Source organism: Pyrgilauda ruficollis, unplaced genomic scaffold (genome assembly GCF_017590135.1).
Source record: "Pyrgilauda ruficollis isolate IOZ18807 unplaced genomic scaffold, ASM1759013v1 scaffold50, whole genome shotgun sequence".
In the NCBI taxonomy this organism is placed as follows: Eukaryota; Metazoa; Chordata; class Aves; order Passeriformes; family Passeridae; genus Pyrgilauda; species Pyrgilauda ruficollis.
In genome coordinates this window covers 8,967,868-8,988,473 of record NW_024526600.1, presented here as the reverse complement: position 1 = coordinate 8,988,473, position 20,606 = coordinate 8,967,868, and the positions used below count along the sequence as shown (strand labels likewise).

At 38.9% G+C, this 20,606-nt stretch overlaps 1 protein-coding gene across 2 annotated transcripts in view; it reads left to right on the top strand.

The window, feature by feature from the left end:
* EPHA3 (EPH receptor A3) overlaps positions 1-20,606 on the top strand; it is a 182,673-nt gene that overhangs the window by 136,153 nt on the left and 25,914 nt on the right. For both annotated transcript variants that reach the window (XM_041480246.1, XM_041480245.1), the window contains exons 7-12: positions 3,919-4,081; positions 5,561-5,663; positions 6,113-6,180; positions 9,769-9,894; positions 14,470-14,655; positions 18,317-18,378. In XM_041480246.1, coding sequence (XP_041336180.1) covers positions 3,919-4,081; positions 5,561-5,663; positions 6,113-6,180; positions 9,769-9,894; positions 14,470-14,655; positions 18,317-18,378 — 708 coding nt within the window. The remainder of the gene's footprint in view (positions 1-3,918; positions 4,082-5,560; positions 5,664-6,112; positions 6,181-9,768; positions 9,895-14,469; positions 14,656-18,316; positions 18,379-20,606) is intronic.

Sequence of the window (20,606 nt, the reverse complement as noted above, 5' to 3'; positions counted from 1 at the left end):
GTATATTAATTTAATATTTAGGATATTACAAGAGATTTGGAATAAAAAATACAATGTCATGTATATTAATTGTAATATCTTGTATTTTTTTCTCATGGATTATTGTCATAAAATATGTGAAATATATTCAGTTTCTCAAGGGAAGTTAATTAACCTGCTCATTTGGGGTTTTTTCACCAGTTATTGCCTTTGTGTAGCTGAAAGAGCAGAGCTTTATATGTGTCTAAAGAAATTAGTAGCTACAGCTTTAGGAAACTATTTCAACTCTTTGGAATTAATCAGAATGACCTGGGTTGAAAGAGACCTTTAAGATCTTCCAATTACAAGCCCTTGCTATAGTTAGGGATAATTTCCACTATCCCAGGTTGTCCAAAGGCTATAGTTAGGGATAATTTCCACTATCCCAGGTTGTCCAAAGGCTATAGTTAGGGATAATTTCCACTATCCCAGGTTGTCCAAAGTCCCATCCAGCCAGGCTTTGAACACCTCATGGCATGATGAACTGAGTGGCAATTTTTTAGAAACAGTATTTGGAATAGAATTGTATTTTTTGCAAAAAAACTTAGAGCTTTATTATGAAGCCCCAGTCAATATTTATTAACTTAAAATATTTAAAAGACACAAAATCTCCTTTCAGAGGGAGACCATATGGAATTTTTAGGCATTTATTTTATGGTAAGGCATAACATTTTATGTTAAGTTAATGGCACTAAATGACACCTCAGTTTAGTTCATCCATATAATGCTGTGCTGAATTTTAAGTGTCTCATCCATCAAAGTGCATAAATAACAAAGCCATGTTTTTTTCCTTGCACAAACCCTATTCTTGTTTCCTCCTTGTCTTTGTTCACATAATCATGTTCTCTTGAAGAAGTATCTTGTTTTATGAAGGTACAGAAGAAAGCCATCTCTTAAACACCTATTAATTTTTTCAACTAAATATGTACCTTACAATTAAATCACATACTCTTTATTAAGAGTCTTCTGCAAACAGTGAATGAAATTCAGCTGCAGGCTCACGTTGCTAAAAGAGATTTGCTTTTGCCATCATAGGAATTGTGTGGTTACAGCCAACACAGAACTCTGCACTTTGAGGCTGAAAAAGTGCATTATATTCAAATGCACTTTGTAGCTTTGAACTCTCATTATTCTGGCTTTAAGTGCAGGTAGGCCACGAATACTCCACAAGGCTTGTAGGAAATGTCATATCCATGCAGAGCTCACTTCTGGCAATAAGGGAAGCTCTATCAGGACTGTGGCCTCCTCCCGAAATGTGTACTCATGTTTTGGCCTCTCAAGTACACATGAAACTGATGAAAAAAATATTTTTCCTTCTATAATATAAGCACTTCCTGTGTTTATCTGGAAAAGGGCAAACCATTCACCCTTCCTGGTATCAATTTCAAATGTCTCCAAAATACGGTTTTTGTAAAACAAAGTGTAAAGTGATAAAATGTCACCTGCAAATGAGACACTAGCAGCAGTAGGATTTGCCTCCCAGCAAAGGTTGTGTCTGGTAAACTATGCAGAAATATTCAGGAAGAAATTGCTTTGTGCATCCAAGTTCAAATTTATCCTCAGAGTGTTTGGTTGAAGTTCTGCTTGGCAAGGACTGACTCTCCTTTCTGTATATTCCTTCTGCTTATGGCAGCTCTAGTGCTGTATCTCTGAAGTTTTATTTTATCCCCCAGAAAGATAAACTCAGGCTTTTATGTGGTGTTGCACTGATTTGATTACCACTAACATAAAAAATGACTTACAAACTATGTGTGTAAAAAGCTTCCCATAAACTGAGATACCATGACATCCTCCATACCATTGTTTTAAAGGTTTATTTTCCGAGTTCCAGTGTGGATTATTAACAGACAGGGCCATGACTGTGTTTTCCCTTGCACGTATGTATCTGCACCAGAAGGAAATGTTTGCATTTCATAAAAGCAGCCTGAAGGGAGATCAAAATGAATGTCCAGTCATAGCATACACAAAAGATGTTGTGTTTTAAAGACAAGATTATTATGTCTTTGAAATTAATATAGTTGCCTACATCCAAGTGAATGACAAGATAAGGAAAGCCTGCAAATTATAATACTAGGCCTTTGTTAGTTCAAAAATAAATAATTTTGCACAAGCCTGTTAGCTCTTTACAGTGTCTTCCTGTAAATTTGCTCCCCTGAATTTAGAACAGAGAACTTTTTAGAGAAATAATGGGAAACTCTGAGGAGGTCCAATGCTGATTCCCTTTTTATTTTTACTGTGCAAAGAAAATGGGCCATGGTCTACATTTTTATAGTCATTCTGTGAAGACTGGGTCCAGCTTACCTTAATCTGAGGTTTAGATTCTGGATGGTAACTTTTAGGCACAGGCTCAGCTGCTTTTTCTGTTTTCTTAATTTTTAGTTTCTTCCTTTCACTGTGATTTCTCATGAGCACAATGTTGAATTCCACATGGAGATTCTGGCAATTTCCCTAACCACGGCGTAAATGTTTCTGTTTCTCTGTATCAAAGTGCTGCCAAGAACAGGGCACTTAGGCTTCTTTAGCACCAAAGTGAGCGGTTTCTGATGTTCACCTACTAACCTAGAATAGCCTGACTCTATTCCTGCAGACAGCAGAGCAAACACACCAAAACAGCTCCAGCCTCTTGAACTTTACACGTGGAGGTGAAATGGCAACGAGCGCGTTGGGTGTTTTCCAAGCCCTGAGCTCGTGCATTGGTGGTTTCCAAGTCCTGAGTGTTGTCAGAGGGAAGATGTCAGCCCCTCACCAGCTAATGCAGTGCCATGAAAGATGGTGAGGATTAGGTGAGGTGCCCTGCATCCGGCGTGCCTGCGCCGGGCTCCCGCTTTCGGCCCGGCGGGATTCAATGGCTGCAGTGTTCTCAAAGGAAAAGGACATCACGTGGGATCCCCACCACCTCCAGAGGGAAAAAAGCTTCATGGTGGGGAACCTAAACAATTGAGATTCTCACAGTTTCCCACATGTGTGGCTGCTGGCCAAGAGGTTTTTTTGGTTTTTTTTTTTTTCCCTGAGACAGTTCCAGCTGCCATATTTAGGAAGCCAAAAATGCTCTTTTGGTGCAAGATGGCTTTAGTAAAATAAGCAGTACCTCAGGCCCCAAATGCATGCTTAGATGTTAAGATTATGTGCTTGCAGTGGGACAGAGACATACTTTTATCAGGATTAGCTTTTTACACAGTGTGAAGTGTATCCAAACTTACCAAATTACAAACCAGCCCTCCTCTAATTTTATATAAAAAACGTTATGTCAGACATAGGTGACTCTTAAGCAGAGAGGGGTTATGAACATAGTCCAGGATTGATTTCAGTGTGGCTTTGTCCAAATGAGGATGGACACAACTATCTCATAGTTTTTATAGCATAATAGAAAAACCAGCTAAATCTGCCTTTTTGCTGAGCTGAGGAGCCCGACTGGGGTTTCTCTTCTGACTCTTCTGTTATAGAGGTAACACTGTCTTGTAAAATGTGAGGCAGTAAAACCTGCATCCTGCAACAGCTCTGCAGGGCCCTAAAATGTCTAAGTTGGCCTGTTACCACTTCCAGTTCAGTGCAGTAGGCAAATCTGATTTATGTTTTTTTTTAAATAATCTTTTAATAATTTTCTTATTGTATTACAGACCACGGACAAAATGATGCAAAACCTTTTAATAAAATATCATAAACTCAGCATGTCTAGTATTTTATTTACAGCAGAATACCATAGCAAATCTGATGATTTAAAGTATCTTGTTAAAAGGTGATTGAAAATGAATGTTTGCACAAGCATTTGCTAGGCTATAAATATTGAAAAATAGACCAGTCATCCCCAGGACATTTGTAGTAATTTAGTACCAACCACCTCCTTTGTTTGTTTTTTTTTTTAGGGTGTGGTTTTAATCTGATAATGTCTTTTTTCAAAAGCAGGAACAAGAGACAAGCTATACAATTCTGAGAGCCAGGGGCACCAACGTGACCATCAGTGGCCTCAAGCCTGACACCACCTATGTCTTCCAAATCCGAGCCAGGACTGCAGCTGGATATGGCACCAGCAGCCGCAAGTTTGAGTTTGAGACCAGCCCAGACTGTATGTATTTGTTCAAAAGGTTTTTTGCTGACATCCTGCCCAGTTCCTGACTGATCTCAATGGCTGCTTTCACTCCTCTAGCTGAGGAAATGTGTCTCATAACTATTTATGATGTGTCTGTCTTGGTAGCGTTGCTGGGTAACTTTATGTTTTATCATTAAACTTGAAACAGGCTGTAAAGAAAGTTCTATCCCAGAACTATCACAGGTGGTGTTTTCTTCCATTCCCTGCCCTACTTCTACCTCAGGCCAGGATTGATGCCTTGCTAGACCGTGGCTCTTGCTGAGGGAGGAGGCGTGATAGAAAAACAAAGAGTAGTGTCAAGCCAAATCTTTCACCCTGATTCTGTGTATATTTGAGATATGTTATGTATTTCATCCCCACTTCTTCCTTCTCCACCCCAGCTTTTATTCTGAAAGGCAAACAAGCTTCATGTTAAAAAAAAAAAGTTATGAATTGCTGTTATGGTCACTTGCAGCTTTGGTGTTCTAGTTGAAACTAGAACTCAAGTTAGGACAACTACAGCAAGAAGGAAACAATCAGTTGCACAGATTAAAAAATTAAAAGTGTAGAGGTTAATGAGTTTTCTCTGCAAAGTAATGTTACCAAAAGAAGGGGGAATTGAAAAAGTAGAAATGTGGAAGGAGACAAGGGTGCACATCTCAATAATAAGCATAAAAATTACCCAGATGACCAACAAATGGCACAAGTTTGTTCCTGTGTTACCCAACTGTCACAACGGGGTGCCCTGTGGGTGTGTAACAGGCAGGGATGGGAATGGTGGGACCCTAAAGAGAGGTTCTCTCACCTGTGTGGGCCAGGAGTGGTAGCTGCAGACTGGTCCTCACACCAAAGGTCTAAAGCCATCCTGTCATTTTGGCACAGTCTGAAGTTCCATGCTCAGGGACCACAGGGAGATACCCAAAATAAGGCAGAAAATAGCCCTTATTTTCCCTGTAGACATCTGTGCCTGCATGCCCTGGCTTGCCACAACCTTCATGTGGATATTGTCAGGCTTAACTGGGAAACTTAAGCTCCTAAGAACACTTTCCATCATACAGAAGGGGAAAGGAAGGTGATGATTATGGGATTTCATGCCAAGAAAATGTTCCTTGCTGAGCATGACATGAAGTATGTATGGCATACATATAAAATATAAATTTTGTATTTATGTATAAGTTTGTATTTATGTATAAGTTTATGTATTAGCACCAGTTTGCCAGCAGTTGCTGCAATTAGCAAAACTAAATTGAGAGCAGCAGAAACAGCTTTGGTAAATTGGCAAAGATGGCTGGAGTCTGAAGTTTTCTTTCCCTGTATTTATTTGTTTGATGAAAAATTATGTTCTGGATTCAGCATCTACCAGGAGACCAAATGCTATATAATGATGCCTATCCCCTACGTGCATGTAAATTCTGATGTCACCAATGAGATGTGTGTGTGTGAGGTTATTTAGATGTTTTTGTGTTGCCTTTGCAGCCTTCTCCATCTCCAGTGAGAACAGCCAGGTGGTGCTGATTGCCATTTCAGCAGCTGTGGCCATCATTCTGCTCACTGTGGTGGTGTATGTCTTGATTGGGAGGTGAGTCTGGTGTGTGATTTGCACATTTCCTCCTGTTGCCACGTCCCGGGGGGGCCCTGGTGACAGTGGCACATGGGGTGTCATGGTGTGGCTGCTTTCTAATCCTTTGTCTGCTGCCCAGGAGCTCCAAGCCCTGCTCGCAGTCAGTAATGAGCCTGCTCACGTTAGCAGCCCAAATCATGCAGCAGTTGTTAAAAAATGCTATAAACACATTCTCAGGCAATTGTAAAATTAAACTGTAGGGGTCAAAAATCAACAAATCCTCTCATTAGCCAATTTCCTCAAATTCCCTGAGAACATCACATGCCTCTATAGGGCACAGAGAATGTAAATATCATTAAACTTTCAAACAGGCATTTAATTGTGCAGGGAAAACATTCTATTCTGTTTCCACCTGCCGTTAACACATAAAATTCTCTGTATTAATTTTTTTTTCTCTTTGCTTGTAGATTCTGTGGATACAAAAAGTCTAAACATGGCACTGATGAGAAAAGGCTGCATTTTGGGAATGGCCATTGTAAGTTACTGAAGCCTTTTAATGCTTTCAGATCAGTTGAATTCCTCCCCTAGGTAACTGATATTTTTCAATTAAAAAAAAAAAAAAAGAGCCATACCTCACTTAAACCAAGGTGAAATTAGGAAGAGAATTATCCCTTCTCTTATGGGTAAGGAGATTTTCCCCAAACAATTATTCTTTGTTTCGACTTCTTTCATCTGTGTTCAGGTTAGTAATGAGCAAAACATCTCTGTCTATGTTCAAACAATGTATAATAAATTAAACACATCTTGATGAACACTAAAGCTGCTGTGAAAATTGCTTGCTTGACAATGTATGTGGTTGGAATTGTGATATTGATCCTGCTGTGCAGCACTGAAATCCAGAGTACAACTGCAACTTCCTCATTCTATTAAGTCTAAGAAATATATTTTCCTTTCCCAAAGCAAAATATAAATAAATAAATTAAACACATCTTGATGAACACTAAAGCTGCTGTGAAAATTGCTTGCTTGACAAAGTTCACCCACAAATAATAGTAATAATCTGTTTCTGGATCCTCTTTGCAATGTACTTAGTTTTGTTACACTTTTCCACAGCAGAGCTGTGGATCCTGAAGGTTGGCTCACAGGCAAAGCTCCATCCATACACCCTTTAAAACAGGAAAAAAATTAGTTTTGGAGCAGGAGAAGCTGAGGGGAGAAGAAGGTGATAGCCTAATTCCTGATCAGGAACAGGAGGATTACTTTTTTGGTTTTTCATTTAATCACTGTACTTTGGATGTTATATCCTTACAGGCAAAGGCAATGCCCCTCACAGACACCAAGACAAGAAAATCTTTTTTGTAACATTAATATCTGTGGGGGTTTTTGCACACAACATTGGCACTCTGCTGTTTGCAAGAAAAGAGCTGCTGGTACCATAATCAGGTGGCCCCTCCCCAAATATAAATGAATTAACATTTTAATTTATGAATTAACATTTCCAGCTACTGCAGGGATTTACCTGCAGTAGCTGGAAATTAGAGCTGCTTCCCAACCCTCGTGACAATGGAATAACTGTTCTCTGACTGTTCAAATTATTATTCTTTAAAGTTTCCTTCCTCTCCTTATCTCCAGAGAGCCAAGAGTATGAATATCCATGATTTCTGTCTCCCTGTCAGGGGATACACAGGCTGCAGCCCAACAACTGCTAACCAACTATTCTCAAAAAAATCTCTAAGGTTACATGTGGCCCATAGAATTAATGCTTCATCATCCAAATTTAATGAGGTTATAAAATAAAAGCAGCCAGTAAAATAAGTGTCACAGACAAATAACAGGTCAGAATTTGCTCTCTTTACTCCCACACAATGGAAAGTTGCAATCACTATTCTTAAACATGGCAGTGCTGTTAAATTCCTGTGGATTAAATTGCTTTTAATTTGGCTTTAGATATTTATGTACTGTTTTCTGAGTAGTGTCATGCTGATTCACTATGCAGTAAGACCAGAGCCAATCATGGGCCTGGTATGTCTGTTAGAAGTTCTTGAAAATTACTTATTATAGATTTTGCAGATATTTATCTGTTAGAATTTGTAAGTATGTATGTGTGCGGTTGTTGAAACTTTTAATCTTGCCAAATTACTCATTCGCAATTAGTAAGAAAATTGCTCCTATGAACTAAAAAAGGACAAAGTAACTTCCATGGCTGTCATAAACTTTCAGCATCTTATACACAGCAGCTGGTTTATTTCAGTCAGTTTACTCTGAATTACTTTTAAAAAGGCTCCAGCCATGAGCTATTCCCTGCAGCCTTATTACAAATCCTATAATATTACTTCAAAGGAACAAAAATGTTTCACCTCCTCAGATCCTCTCCCTTTGCCTCCTCTGGCTGGGCCTTTTTATTTTTTTGCTACCTTTAGGGCAATTTGTGCTGTTAAAATGAAAATGTAAATTATTATGTTTGCACAGAATGAGCTGTAAAGTAGTGCAGCTTAACACATGTGCACGTGTTTATTATCCGTATTTCATGACAGAACCCAGTTACTGCTCAGGCTGCCCTTAATTATTGGTGTGAAGGGATTATTCTCCTTGCAGCCACCATCACCTGATCTTGGGAACCTCTGGGGTCAGCATTAAAAATCCCAAGCCAAAAACCCCACGGTGCAGAAGCTTTTAATTGTTATTTTTATTGGGGATGTGAGGGGGCCTGTAATGTACATTCAGCGTGGACGGGAAGGAGCATTTACAAGGCTTTTAACCAACAGCAATATACAGCCAATTACTTTTTTGTTTTACTTGCAGGTAATTCTGTAATCATCAGGCTCTTGAAGGAAGCACAGTTGGCTTTTAATGCTGTGCACACGCAGCCCTTGTGTTGGGAGCATGGCTCTTACTTTGCTTTGTTTTCACGGCAATTAGCTTGGGAACTCAGTTTTATCATTTTTTTTGTTTGTTGCTTTGTTACCCAGTTATCATGACTGGTATGATTGTATTCTGAGGCCAATAAATCCCCATAAAATTGATTTTTTCCCCCTTTTTTGCATACACTTTTGCATTGTTTGATAAAACAATTTTATGCTCTCACCGTCCAAAGGTTTTTCCCCCCCATCTTTGCAACCCCAGCAAAGAAAGGTTTAACTATTTTAGCAGTGAAAAAATTGCTGCAGTATAATAATGCTAAGCTTGAAAGGATATTACTGAGTGGGCTAGAGCAGTGTTTGTTGAAGGAGTTAATATCTTTTACAAGACCTATTGGTGCAGTTAGGGAAAGCTGGAATACATGTCTGGGAATGTAGGGTTTGTGTCAGAAGCAGAAAACTTCAAGCTGGGTATTTCACTTTTTGTTAATAAAACATATTCCTGTTGTAAAGTGAGTACAGCAGAGGCAGGCACAGAAGGGAGTGGGTGCAAACACAAGCAAGGCTTTGAGCTGGGCAGGGGGAAGGGCTGTGCTTGGCTTTCAGCATTTTTGTTGGAGGCAAAGGTTGGGAATGATCTCTTCCAGCAATCCCTAGCCAAGGAACTCTAGAGGTGGCCAAAATAATAGCAGGGATGTATGGGGAGTAAAGCTCTAGAACCAGCCTTTATTCAGAACAATTATCTGCCATCCTTGAATGTTCTAGCAGAGAGATTGAGGCAGGGGTGCGTTTTTTTAATGTATAAGTTTCTTTATTATGCATGTTGTTGATGGATTTAGGAAAAAAAAAAAAAGCTGGAGTTAATCTGATTTCTTAATATATTCCTAAGAACTTTTCAGGTTGATTACAGCAACACATTTTGTTCCTTGCCCCTTTTTTGTTACTTTGGAAGGGTCAGTTTAAGGCAGCATCTAAATGTAGCAGCCTGGGAGGAGTGAGTGGTATTTTAATGTTAGAAAAGCAGTTAAATACTACAAGTACAGATATTTGAAATGGTTTGTCACACTTCTCTTCACTACATTAGTGTCTGGTTTCATGCTGTACAAAGAGTCTTAACACCCACAAAAACCAGTTTGGTTTGAAGAATTTCCTTCTTCAAAGGAAATTCTTTCCTTCCTTTTTCTTCTATTGATTTGGTTTCTGTTGTCTCAGGAGTTTTTTTCAAGTCTAAGTAACATTTTCTCTCTGAATTTGTTTTTACACAGTGAAGCTCCCAGGTCTGAGAACTTACGTAGATCCACACACGTATGAGGATCCCAACCAAGCTGTGCATGAATTTGCCAAGGAACTGGATGCTTCCAATATATCCATTGATAAAGTAGTTGGAGCAGGTAATGACCACCAGATATATTGAACTCAAACAGATTTTTGCTGTGTGTATACTGTTTTATGTCTTTAGGTTCATAGTTGTGACTGGAAAGAAAATGTTCTAAAGTGTCTTCAAATTAGCAGGTCACTTTTACAGCTGATTTCAGTGCAAAGCTAAGGGCACACAATTTTCTATTTATTTTTTTTTTCTCAAAGAAAGGAGACAGCAAGACAGCTTCTCAAAGGACACCAAGCCCATATTTGAGTGCACCACTGTTGGAAGGGAAAAGATCATTCTGCCTCACTTCTATGTTTCTCTTTAAAATCTGTCAGCACAGCGCAGAAAATGTTATCAGCTCCGAAGATGTTTTCTTTTTTTTTTTCCTCTTTCCCCATGAAAGGACTCTTGACTATTATGCCTTGAGTGAAACCACAAACTCATTTCATGCCAGTCACCACGCATCCATCAGGCTGCAGTGACCTTTGGTCATTGGATTGATTTTGGTCACTGCTTTGGATTTGAATTATGGATTTAGGAGGAAAGAGTTGTCTGTCCAATAACTGGTTGTCTGAGCCATGAAGATGCCACAGGTTGTTGGGTTTACGGGAAACAAGCTGGTGAAATGATCAGATTTTGTAACAGAGGAGCCAGATTACAGAAATTCTCATTACGCTGAGTGTTGCAATGGAGCATGTAGCTCCTGATGGAATGTGTGCTTGCTCCTTGAAGTGGCAGATTGTCTCATTGAGCCAGAAGATCATGGAGTGTTGCCTTTCCTCCTATATTAAAGCATTTATGAGGAGCACTATTGATTTTTAATCCATTGAAAAATACTTGTTCCTTTATTATTGATTTTTTTTGGCTTCTCTCTAAGAATATGGTTTGAATTAAAACTGTGAGATGTGAGAGACAGACTCTGAGTGCACAGCAAAAGATGTTCAGCTGGAAAAAGTGTAGAACCCAAGGTACTGTACTCAGTGCATCTCCTGAATCACCCAGGAAAAAAAAAAAAAAAGTAATAGTTTTCATCCTCTCTAACTGAAGCTACTCAACTGTTTTTAGCTTGAAGTTATTTTATTGAAAGGTGGAATCCATGTTCCTTCCTGGTTTTAATTTTGCCCCACAAGAGTGCACTGTTCTCCATCATCTTCAGTCAAGGCAGCAAAGCTCTGCTTACTGCACATAGCAGGGAATTTGTGAGGGGATGGAGAAGGAAGAATACTCTAAATTTAAGTCCAGGAGCAGTGTGTTTCCTTGTAAGACTTTCAGGAGCCTCACATGTGAAAACTTTCTAAATTTGGGCTGTATGCAGTATATGAATCTAGAAAAGGAGTTCCTAGGATCGTGCCATGTTTTACAGCTTGGTTGTTCTGACCTGGTTTTAGTTAAGATGCACAACAGAATAAGAAGTAACCCAAAATTTGTCAAATATGGCCTCTGGAAACAAAGGAAAAATTTTTGAGAAGCTTAAAAAAAAGGACTATGTCCAAAAGGAGTCAGGTGTTTTAAAATCTCCCTGCTCCACTGCAGTGAGAATCACAGGTTATTCTGGGTTGGAAGGGACCCCCAGGGATTGTGGAATCCAGCTCTTGGGTGAATGGCCCCCACAGGGATTGAACAGGGATTGAACCTGGATCTCCCTTCTACCAGCACCCTGCTCAAACCAACTGAGCCAAGTGGCAAAGCTTTTTGCATTAAAACTTGCCCTCAAGCTGTAATAGCACCTTTTTTTGGGCACCATCACTCAATTCACGTAGCCTGGAGTACGCGGGGCATTGTAGTTCACATTTCCTCCTAGCAGTTGCTTGGGATGCCAAAGGAGGAGCCGGGAAGGGAAGGACAGATGAAAATCAGGCCACAGAGGGCTGGCAGCCCCCAAAATGAGTTTGTGGCTTTCACTTCACACTGCTGTCACCCTCAGCACGTGGTGGCTTTCACATTCAGAGTGCTCTGAGGCAACTTCTTCAGGAACACTTCTCCCCAAAACCAGAAAGGCATTTCCTGCCTCTCGCTGGGTCAATGACTTGTGTGAGTGAATGACTTGGTCTCTTCCTGCCCTTGTCCTTTGCAAGGCAAGTGTGAATGAAATTATAGGAAAAAAAAGACAGGGATTTGAGAAGAAGGGATTCATTTAACTGCCCTGGAGTGTGACGTAAGTAATGAGACCTTCAAGTCAGGCAGGCAGCCTCGACATTCTGAAGTGCTCCAAGCAGTTTTTCACAGCTTTAGCCAGAAGCCTCTGAGAAGAGAGGGCTTTCAGAGCTTACATAGCTTTGAAAACATACACAAATGCAATAAGGAAATATTCTTATCCAAAAGAACCTCAAGAAAAACACAAGGGACTTTAGTGGGAGGCTAAGCATAAGAAAATTGAGGTCAGAAGCCACTTTTTCAGACTTTTCTTTACAGTATTTTTTCTGTTAAAATAACTCACTTATTTTTATGGATTCAGTTCAACAAACCACTTCATAAGTTTAAATCCAACTGGGCAGTAGGAGAATACTAAAGAAAGTACTTTCTTGGTTTGGGGTGGATTTAACTGTGTGCTTTGCTGAACAAGAAAGCAAGCATTTGCTTCTCTTCCAAAGAAGAAATCTGCTTGTAGCACAATATCTTGTTAATCCAATTATTCACAAAATTCAGGAGCTGTCTGTGAACTTACTGTGAAGGTTTGCAGTGTCCCAGTGAACGTGGCTGATGTTCCCAAGGTTTAAGAAATGTTGAACTTTGGTGCCTCTCCAAATCTGAGGGAGTTCTCTGCACAGATTTAAAATGCAGCAAAGTGAAGGGAGTAGCTGATTTCACAGAATCTTCATTTACTGTTCCCCTGAGTCTAAATGCACAGCAAACACCATCCCATGATGTACAAAATAGCCTCTTTAAAAAGAAATTAGGATATCCTGAGGAGAGATCTTTGTGCCATGAACAGCCCACTAAATAATCCCTATCAGCTTCCCACATGTAAATAGACACACCAGTCAGCAGGGCAGGTTATTCAGTCTTTATGTGTGTGATGTAATTAAAAATAAACGCCTCAGGAAGGCTTTGTATGGAAAGCTATCATCCTCATATCTTACAGTGCCAGGTTTCCCACTCAAACACAAGCCCTTGTTCCTCCTAAACAGTGTCTGGTGAGATCCAGTCCTTTTCTTACTGGGATCATACAATAATAATAATAATAATAATAATAATAATAATTTGCAGGGAAAATTGTGGTGTAACTGCATGGGTCACTGTGGGTGTTGACCAGATAGATGTATTTAGCATCCATGCTGCCCTGGATATAAAAAAATCATAGGTTAATGTAGTTGGGCTGCCTGGGGAGCTCTTTCCAATGAAACAATTTTCCAAGAAAATGAACCTGCTTTATATCCATAGACAACAGCAAACTTCATTGCTAGAAAGAGCCCATCTTTTATTCTCTTGCAGCATCTGCTGGCCTTGAGGTACTTTTGGAATCTGATTAATCACTCAAGCTCTGGATCGTTCAGCCATGGCTAAATGGGACTGTGTTGATGGACATTACCCATAACCTTTTCCTTCCCAGAAGTTAAACAAATATCAGATACACGATTCCAGCTTTAAAATGAAGGATTGATTGCTGGGCTGCTGGCTGAAATCATAGCTAAAGTCTCCATTGACAGTAACTGTAAAATAGTTCTAAGAGCTTAGCTTGTTATAGCTTTTTGGACCATTAAAACATCAAGAAAATAGAGTTGGAAGCTGGGTGCTACAAGATTTATTTCAAGCGTTTTTTTTTTCTCCCTTCCCTCTGTTTTCAAGATGTGCTTTGGTCTTCCTATTTTGTGGTGCTCTGACAGTATTGAGCTGGGGTTGGTGTTTGAACTCCTGGTAAAGCATAATGGTCATTTGGGCTTGCAGAACTTGAATGCTTTTAATTAGGTCTGAAAAGAACCCAACTCCCTTTACTTACTAGTAAAAGCTTCTAAAATTTGTTTTCTGAGCTGCTGCCTGTCTTGGCAGCCTGAAATGCAAACTGTTAGAATCAAAGGATTTAATGTCAGTGCTTTTTAGCAATATGTATGTACATAAAGATATATCTTTGAGTGCTTTTTACCTTGATAGTACAGCCTAGAGGATGAAGCAGCTGGTGGTAAGATATGGTAACATTAATTTCTATGCTGTTGACTCAAATCTAGCCTGGGTTAGCAACAAAGAAAGGTCATTGCCCTACCACACATTTATTCAGGCCTTTCTTGATTAACTTGGCTGTCTAAAAAAAATAAATATTCAGAAAAGAAAAGCTAAAAAGGGGCATTGAAATCTGTTGCTGCTCAAATAGTAACATATTGAAACTTCCTGATGTGATTTCTGTAAAAATTATTCAACTGAAAAAAAAATTCAGCTGAGGTGTCTTCTTCCAACAGTTTTCTATGTATTTAATACTCCCTCTTTTGAAGGGAAAGATGATTTTCCTTGTGCTCTGCTCTTGCATGTTGCAAAAGGATAAACCAGCATACACCACATTCCAGGGGCTTTTTTGAGTCCTGATTCTTCTTCCTTGAATCCCTACAGAATAACCACATTTCAGCTTTCGTCACTTTTTTCGTGACTTTTTGTCGCTCTCTTTTTTTAGGGGAATTTGGAGAAGTGTGCAGTGGACGCCTGAAGCTGCCTTCTAAAAAGGAAATTTCAGTGGCCATCAAAACCCTGAAAGTTGGCTACACAGAAAAGCAGAGGAGGGACTTCCTGGGAGAAGCCAGCATCATGGGCCAGTTTGACCACCCCAACATCATCCGGCTGGAGGGAGTCGTCACCAAAAGTAAGAAATCCCAGCCTAAATAATTCTCTGATTTTCTGATCAGTCAAAGGGGAGCAGAAGTGAATTATAAATGAAGTCATCCAGGTTTATGCTCTGCAAAAAGCTCAGTAATAAAATGGCAGGTTTAATAAACTCCAGAGTTAGGATTTGCTCCAAAAGGGCTCTGGGTGATGATCTGGTAAGGAGTTCTGGGGACTGATGAGCTGAGGCTTCTTTATTGCACTGAACTTCACTGTCTTCTGCTTTCAGCTAAGTCATTAGATTTGTCATTAGCACTAATTAATGAACAGCCAACCTGGTACAACAACCGGTTCTAGTGAATAATTAAATAAGGCCAAACTTTTTTCCTAGATGGTTTTCATGCAGGGGAAGTACTCCATGGGATATTCAGTATGTACCAGCACGAGGCATGTTAAAGCTCCAGAATTCAAATATCGTGGTAAAAATCTCAAAAAGAAATATTGAGGATTTAATCTGTCAGTAGTAAAATTAATTTTATCTCTGTCCTTATACATATATTTACTTAATGCCTTTTCTAAATCTGAATTTGGGTGCTTTTGTTATAGGTTTGGTTGGGGTTTGGGTTTTTTTGTTTGTTTTTGTTTGTTTTTCGTTAAAGCATATTCTTGGTCGTTGTTTATGATAACAAATCACCTTCTCTTTTTGAGACCAAAAAAATTTAACTGAAACCTTCATGTACATGTGGTACCTTCTTGGAAAAGTAATATATTTCAACAACCTTCTTCAGCCACACTTTCTATATTTCCACTGCAGAACGAAGTGATACATTTAGCAACCAAATTTATCTACCTACATTAGTTATTAAGTGGGAGATCAATAAGATTTTTTATGAGGCAGTCTTAAAAAAAAAAAAAAACAAACCAAAAAATGAGTGCTCCAAGGTTTTTAAGGGAGGCAGAAAAAATTGGTGGGATATTTTCTTGTTCATCCCAGAGGATCCTGCTGGCAAAGCAGCTCTTTGCCATTTCAGTGATCAGCTTGGAATTTGCTGAGGATGTTTCTAGTTTAACTGGATAGAAACATACCAAATACTTTGAATTTAAGTAGATGGTTTTATTAGTTTTAAGAAAATTTTGATTTTCAATCGTGTGATTCAAAGTTTCACAAGGATAGGCATGAAAAAATTTCATAACATACTGCTGAAAAGTATAAGAAATAAAAACCCCACCAGAATATGTCTAAAAGTCATTAGTGATAGGTATGTAAAACACTACATGTTATGAAGAGCCATAATTATAATAATAATAATGCCTTCTCTATGTGTGATTCATGAAATTCTATTTTGCCGATTTCAATAACAAAGAAATTATTGTTTATCTTAGGTCTCACAGTCCTATTAGGAAAGGTCTGCCTGCATAAATTGAGTTTTATCTCCTGCTTTGTAGTGACACACACGTTTTATACAGTCAGAATAAGATTTGCAGTCACAAAATCACCTGAAACACCAGCATCAGTCTGCACACAGCCGAGCTAAAATCTCTTTTGTTACATTTTGTATTCCTGCAGCATTATTGAGACAATAATTTAATTGCTGTACAGGCAGGAATTTGTGCGTCGCTCTTGAATGTGCATTGCTAAACCTCTCTGCACTCTGTGTAAGTGACTTTTAGTGAGTTTGCCCCTCAGTGCATTCACAGCACTGCTGTCTGCTTTGGGGGGCTGGGGAAGAGGTCAGGAGTGCCAGCTGCCCATCACATCCATGTGTGAGAGGGCAAACTCTGAATATTCCCAGCTGAAGCAAATAAAACCTCAGGGGTACAACACCCTCTGCAGATAGCTCCAGAGCAGGAGCTCAAAAATCTGCTCTGGAGCTGCTTTTTACTGGGCAAAAGTATATGGCACAAACTGAATACAATAATAAATATAATTATTTGTTTTATTGGAAATTCTGCAGGGTGATAGAATGACAAGAAGCTTAGGAGTTTGGAGGGTTTTTTTTGTTGTTTTTGGTGTTTTTTTTAACAAATCAATCACCACATCAGGCTTCCAGCCTTGCCTCCAGCACAGAATTGTTCCTCTGCTCCTTGTGGATTTCTGCATTTCCCAGCTGCTGCCCTGCACTCCTGGGCACACTGTAGGCAGCAGTCTTAATAACCAGCACACGTGTTCTGCTGAGTTTACTAATAATTTACAGCAATTTGTAGCCTGCTATTCTAATAAACCTGGGCAATGCTGTTGACACAACTTGTTATCATTTATAAACGGCCGAGCTTTGATAAATGGATGCAGAGGGCTCTTTTAAAACTTCAGAGCATGTGCTTCTTATTATGGGCACATTTCCAACTGAATGAGGGTGAAACCCTGCACTTAAGGCTTTTGGAGTGTGGGTGAGCAAGGCAGGAAGATGCTCCTGTAATAATTTGGAAGATATATTTCTTACTCTAATTTAAGTTCTTCTGATAAAGTCTCGTAAAATTGCCTGAGTTTGTACAGAAACCAGGCACCTGTCTCCTGGCTTCAAAGTGCAGGGCAAAGTAAATCAATTTATCATAGAAAATTTTGGATAGCCTTGTACTTGAAAGGACCAGCAGCATATTCTGGGTGTTACCAGAAATCCCTTTGAATTCATGTTACACACAGAGTGCAAGTGCTTTTTCTTTAATCTTTATATATATTTCTGGCTAACAAGACTGAGTATAAATAGATTTTTTGTTTGAGCTTTTACATTGTTAAATCTCATATCTGTATCATCTATCATTCAAGATTAATATTTTGCATACAGTATTTCCTACTGGTGAATGGATGACAGTCAATTAATTAGTCATTAGTGTGACTCCCACAGTATAACACATCATTTGTACCACAGAAAGAAGATCTCTGAGCCCATTAATTCATAATGTTCTTCTTGTGTTAAACTCATTCTTTGAAATTACTATTTCTCTTCTAAGATTTCTGTTTGGTAGAAGCTGTATTTTTTGAAAAGCAAACAGAAAAAAACGTTTTCACCATTGACTTGGCTTGTTTAATGGCTTCTTGTTCTTAATTAAGCTGGGTGCCTTTTTCAAGCCTCATGCTGTTCAATTTTAAAAGCTAAAATTTCACCATGCCCTCTATATAGTATGCAGGCCTTAGTTCTACTTTTATGGTCAGATGCCTTCCTGTATTTTTTGTGCAATAATAATTCATCTCCTTAAATAACTTCATGCTCTTGCCCACCTTTCTCTCTACCACAAAGAGAAAATAAGCAGAGCATTAGTAAATATTATGAAATAATAAAATCCATATAATGGTAAAACATTAGCAGAGCAATGACCTTGGTCTGAAAACTTCCCTGTCATCACATGAATTTTTTGCATTACTTTCTCTCCAGATTGTCAGAGCTGCACAGAAAATCTTGGTTGTGTCACCAAAATGCCCTAGGGTGGAAGGAATGGTTTCAAAAACTGGTCTGAATATATCTGGATGGGTTTTGGGGGAAGAAAAAGGCTTTCCAAGGTTTTATTGTGCACTTTCCATCTTTATCTGCACCCAGCCTCAGTTTGCCCACGCATCTTTTGCTTCCTTTCTCAATGTAATGGAATAATGTAAAAGTTATCCTTGTGATTAGGAAGATTTGGACACATTCCTGAAATGCTTGGGTTTGCTGATGGTATTCCAATATGTTCCTTTGTAAAGCCTGACCCCTGTGCTCTGTTTTCAGGTAAACCAGTTATGATTGTTACTGAATATATGGAAAATGGTTCCTTGGACAGCTTCCTACGAGTAAGTGCAACAGGAAACTAAATGGGGCAGAAGTGCCTCTTGTTCTGGACTTGTTAGGGGTTTACTGCCACTCTGCACTGATTCATCAGCAGCTCTTGTTGCTTGATATTTCTTTATTTTCATTTGGGTTTGTGAGTATCATGATGTGCTCATAAAGCCACTTAGGGATCTGCTGGTCCATTTACAATAGGCATTATTTCAAAATTAAGGCAGTTTTGGTTGCATTAGTGTGTTGTATCTGTTAAAAATGAACAAAACAAAGCAACATTCTGGCACACAAAAAATGGGAACTGCTTTTCTGGAGGCTGAATTATGACTGTAATGCAGTTATGCTTATTGGTTGGCAGCCTCTATGTCCAAGCAAGAGATTTTCTAAATGAATGAATTTATGGAAATTTTATCAGTAATGAAAAGTTGAGAGAATAACCCCATACCTGAGGATGTTATCAATGTTTAGCTAGCAAAGTTTACTGGCCTGTTTTCTTTTTCCAACCTTAGACACACTAATGCTGTGGCTGATTTATCTTTGTTTTCTGTCAAAGTTGGTAGTGAGCCTAAAAAAATTCGAACGCTCCCTGTGTCACCAAGATTTACTTGTGGCAAAACAAGGAGTGTAGGAGAAGTGAAATCCCATCTGAGGGGAAACACTGGTTTAATTTTAATTTGTTAGAGCAAACTCAGCTTTGGCTGGGAGACTGCTTTGGTTCTGCCACGGTTGAATGACATTATCCCCCAAATTCATAACATTGAACTAGACATTTAACCCCAAAAGGGGATAGATTGTCAACCTTAGTTTCTCTATGTACTATATATGTTATGGTGTCCACTGGAGCATGTAAAGTACATATAAATAATGTGTCAGTATAGCTGAATGAAATATCTCTGTACTGAACTATATATATTTTGTTTAGACTTGAAATCCTTGAAGAGAGCCCTGAGGAAGGGAGAGTAATTTCTGACTGCGCAGAACAGTTGTTCAGCTTGTTCTTTCCTTTTACTGTGATTTTTTTTTTTTTTTACTACTGTTATGTAGAAACATAGATAAGAACCTTGTGACTCATTAATATCACAGGCAACTCTGGCCCTATAACCTTTACAGAACAGTTGTTCAGCTTGTTCTTTCATTTTACTGTGATTTTTTTTTTTTACTACTGTTATGTAGAAACATAGATAAGAACCTTGTGACTCATTAATATCACAGGCAACTCCGGCCCTATAACCTTTTTTATAAATGCCTTTTGGAACTACTTAGTTTGCTTTCCTCATTGCCATTGAAAGGCTCTCTGAGCATCTGATTCTGTTCATGGTTAGAAACCTTCTGGTTTTCAGCTAAATCTTTTCCAGAGTCTACATAAAATTCTCTTGTGCTGGCTCTGATAAAAAAGGTACGGACAGCTGCTAAGAATCTTTTAAAATATTAATTTCTTCATGAAGGGGAGTTCTGAGAGACTCTTTAAGCATCCACTGTGTCATATATTTGTCTAATGTGTCCAGTGCTAATATCACCCCCAAGTACACTAACCAAAAATGAAAAATGGATGCAATCAGTCTGGCAGACTGATTGATGTCAGATCACCTCACGTGACAGAGCCAGCTCCCTTGTTTTTAATAAAATTCCAGAAGCAGCAGCAGCACGAGGAGCTGGAGAGCTGCCCATGAGGTTACATTTACAGCACTGGGGAATTCAACTGAGAGCTGCACTACAACAAATGCTGTCCTATTGTCTATATATCCATATATCAATATCAAAAGTAGATGTTAGCAAAGAGGATTAGTAAGAGTTGAGAGATTTAAATTATGCCCAGAAGTAGATGATTAGAAATATATCCAACTAAAGGTTTCTAGGCTAAGTGTTTCAGTCATTTTTGTGCTCCTGCAGTTGAGGAAAATTTTAAGAAATGAGTTTAAAACTAACAGAATTTGAAAGCTGCTGACTCAGATCAGCATTTGCTTTTGTTAAATGAATTTCTTGTGTAATAGAAAACTTTCATTAGGCCATGGGGGAAGGCTTGGATTTTCACTAGAAAATCCTGTGGCCTTTCAGGGAAGTTGGACATCTGTTTCTGTAATGTTCTGACACTCCAGTCTCAGGAGCACACACAACTTAGATTTATGTGCTGCTTTCACACGTGCCCCATCTAGGAAATTAAAACTCTGATGACAGCAAGAAGGGGGAAAATGAATTTTTATCTGAATTGCAAATGTGTCCCCTTCCCTCAGCTGACTGG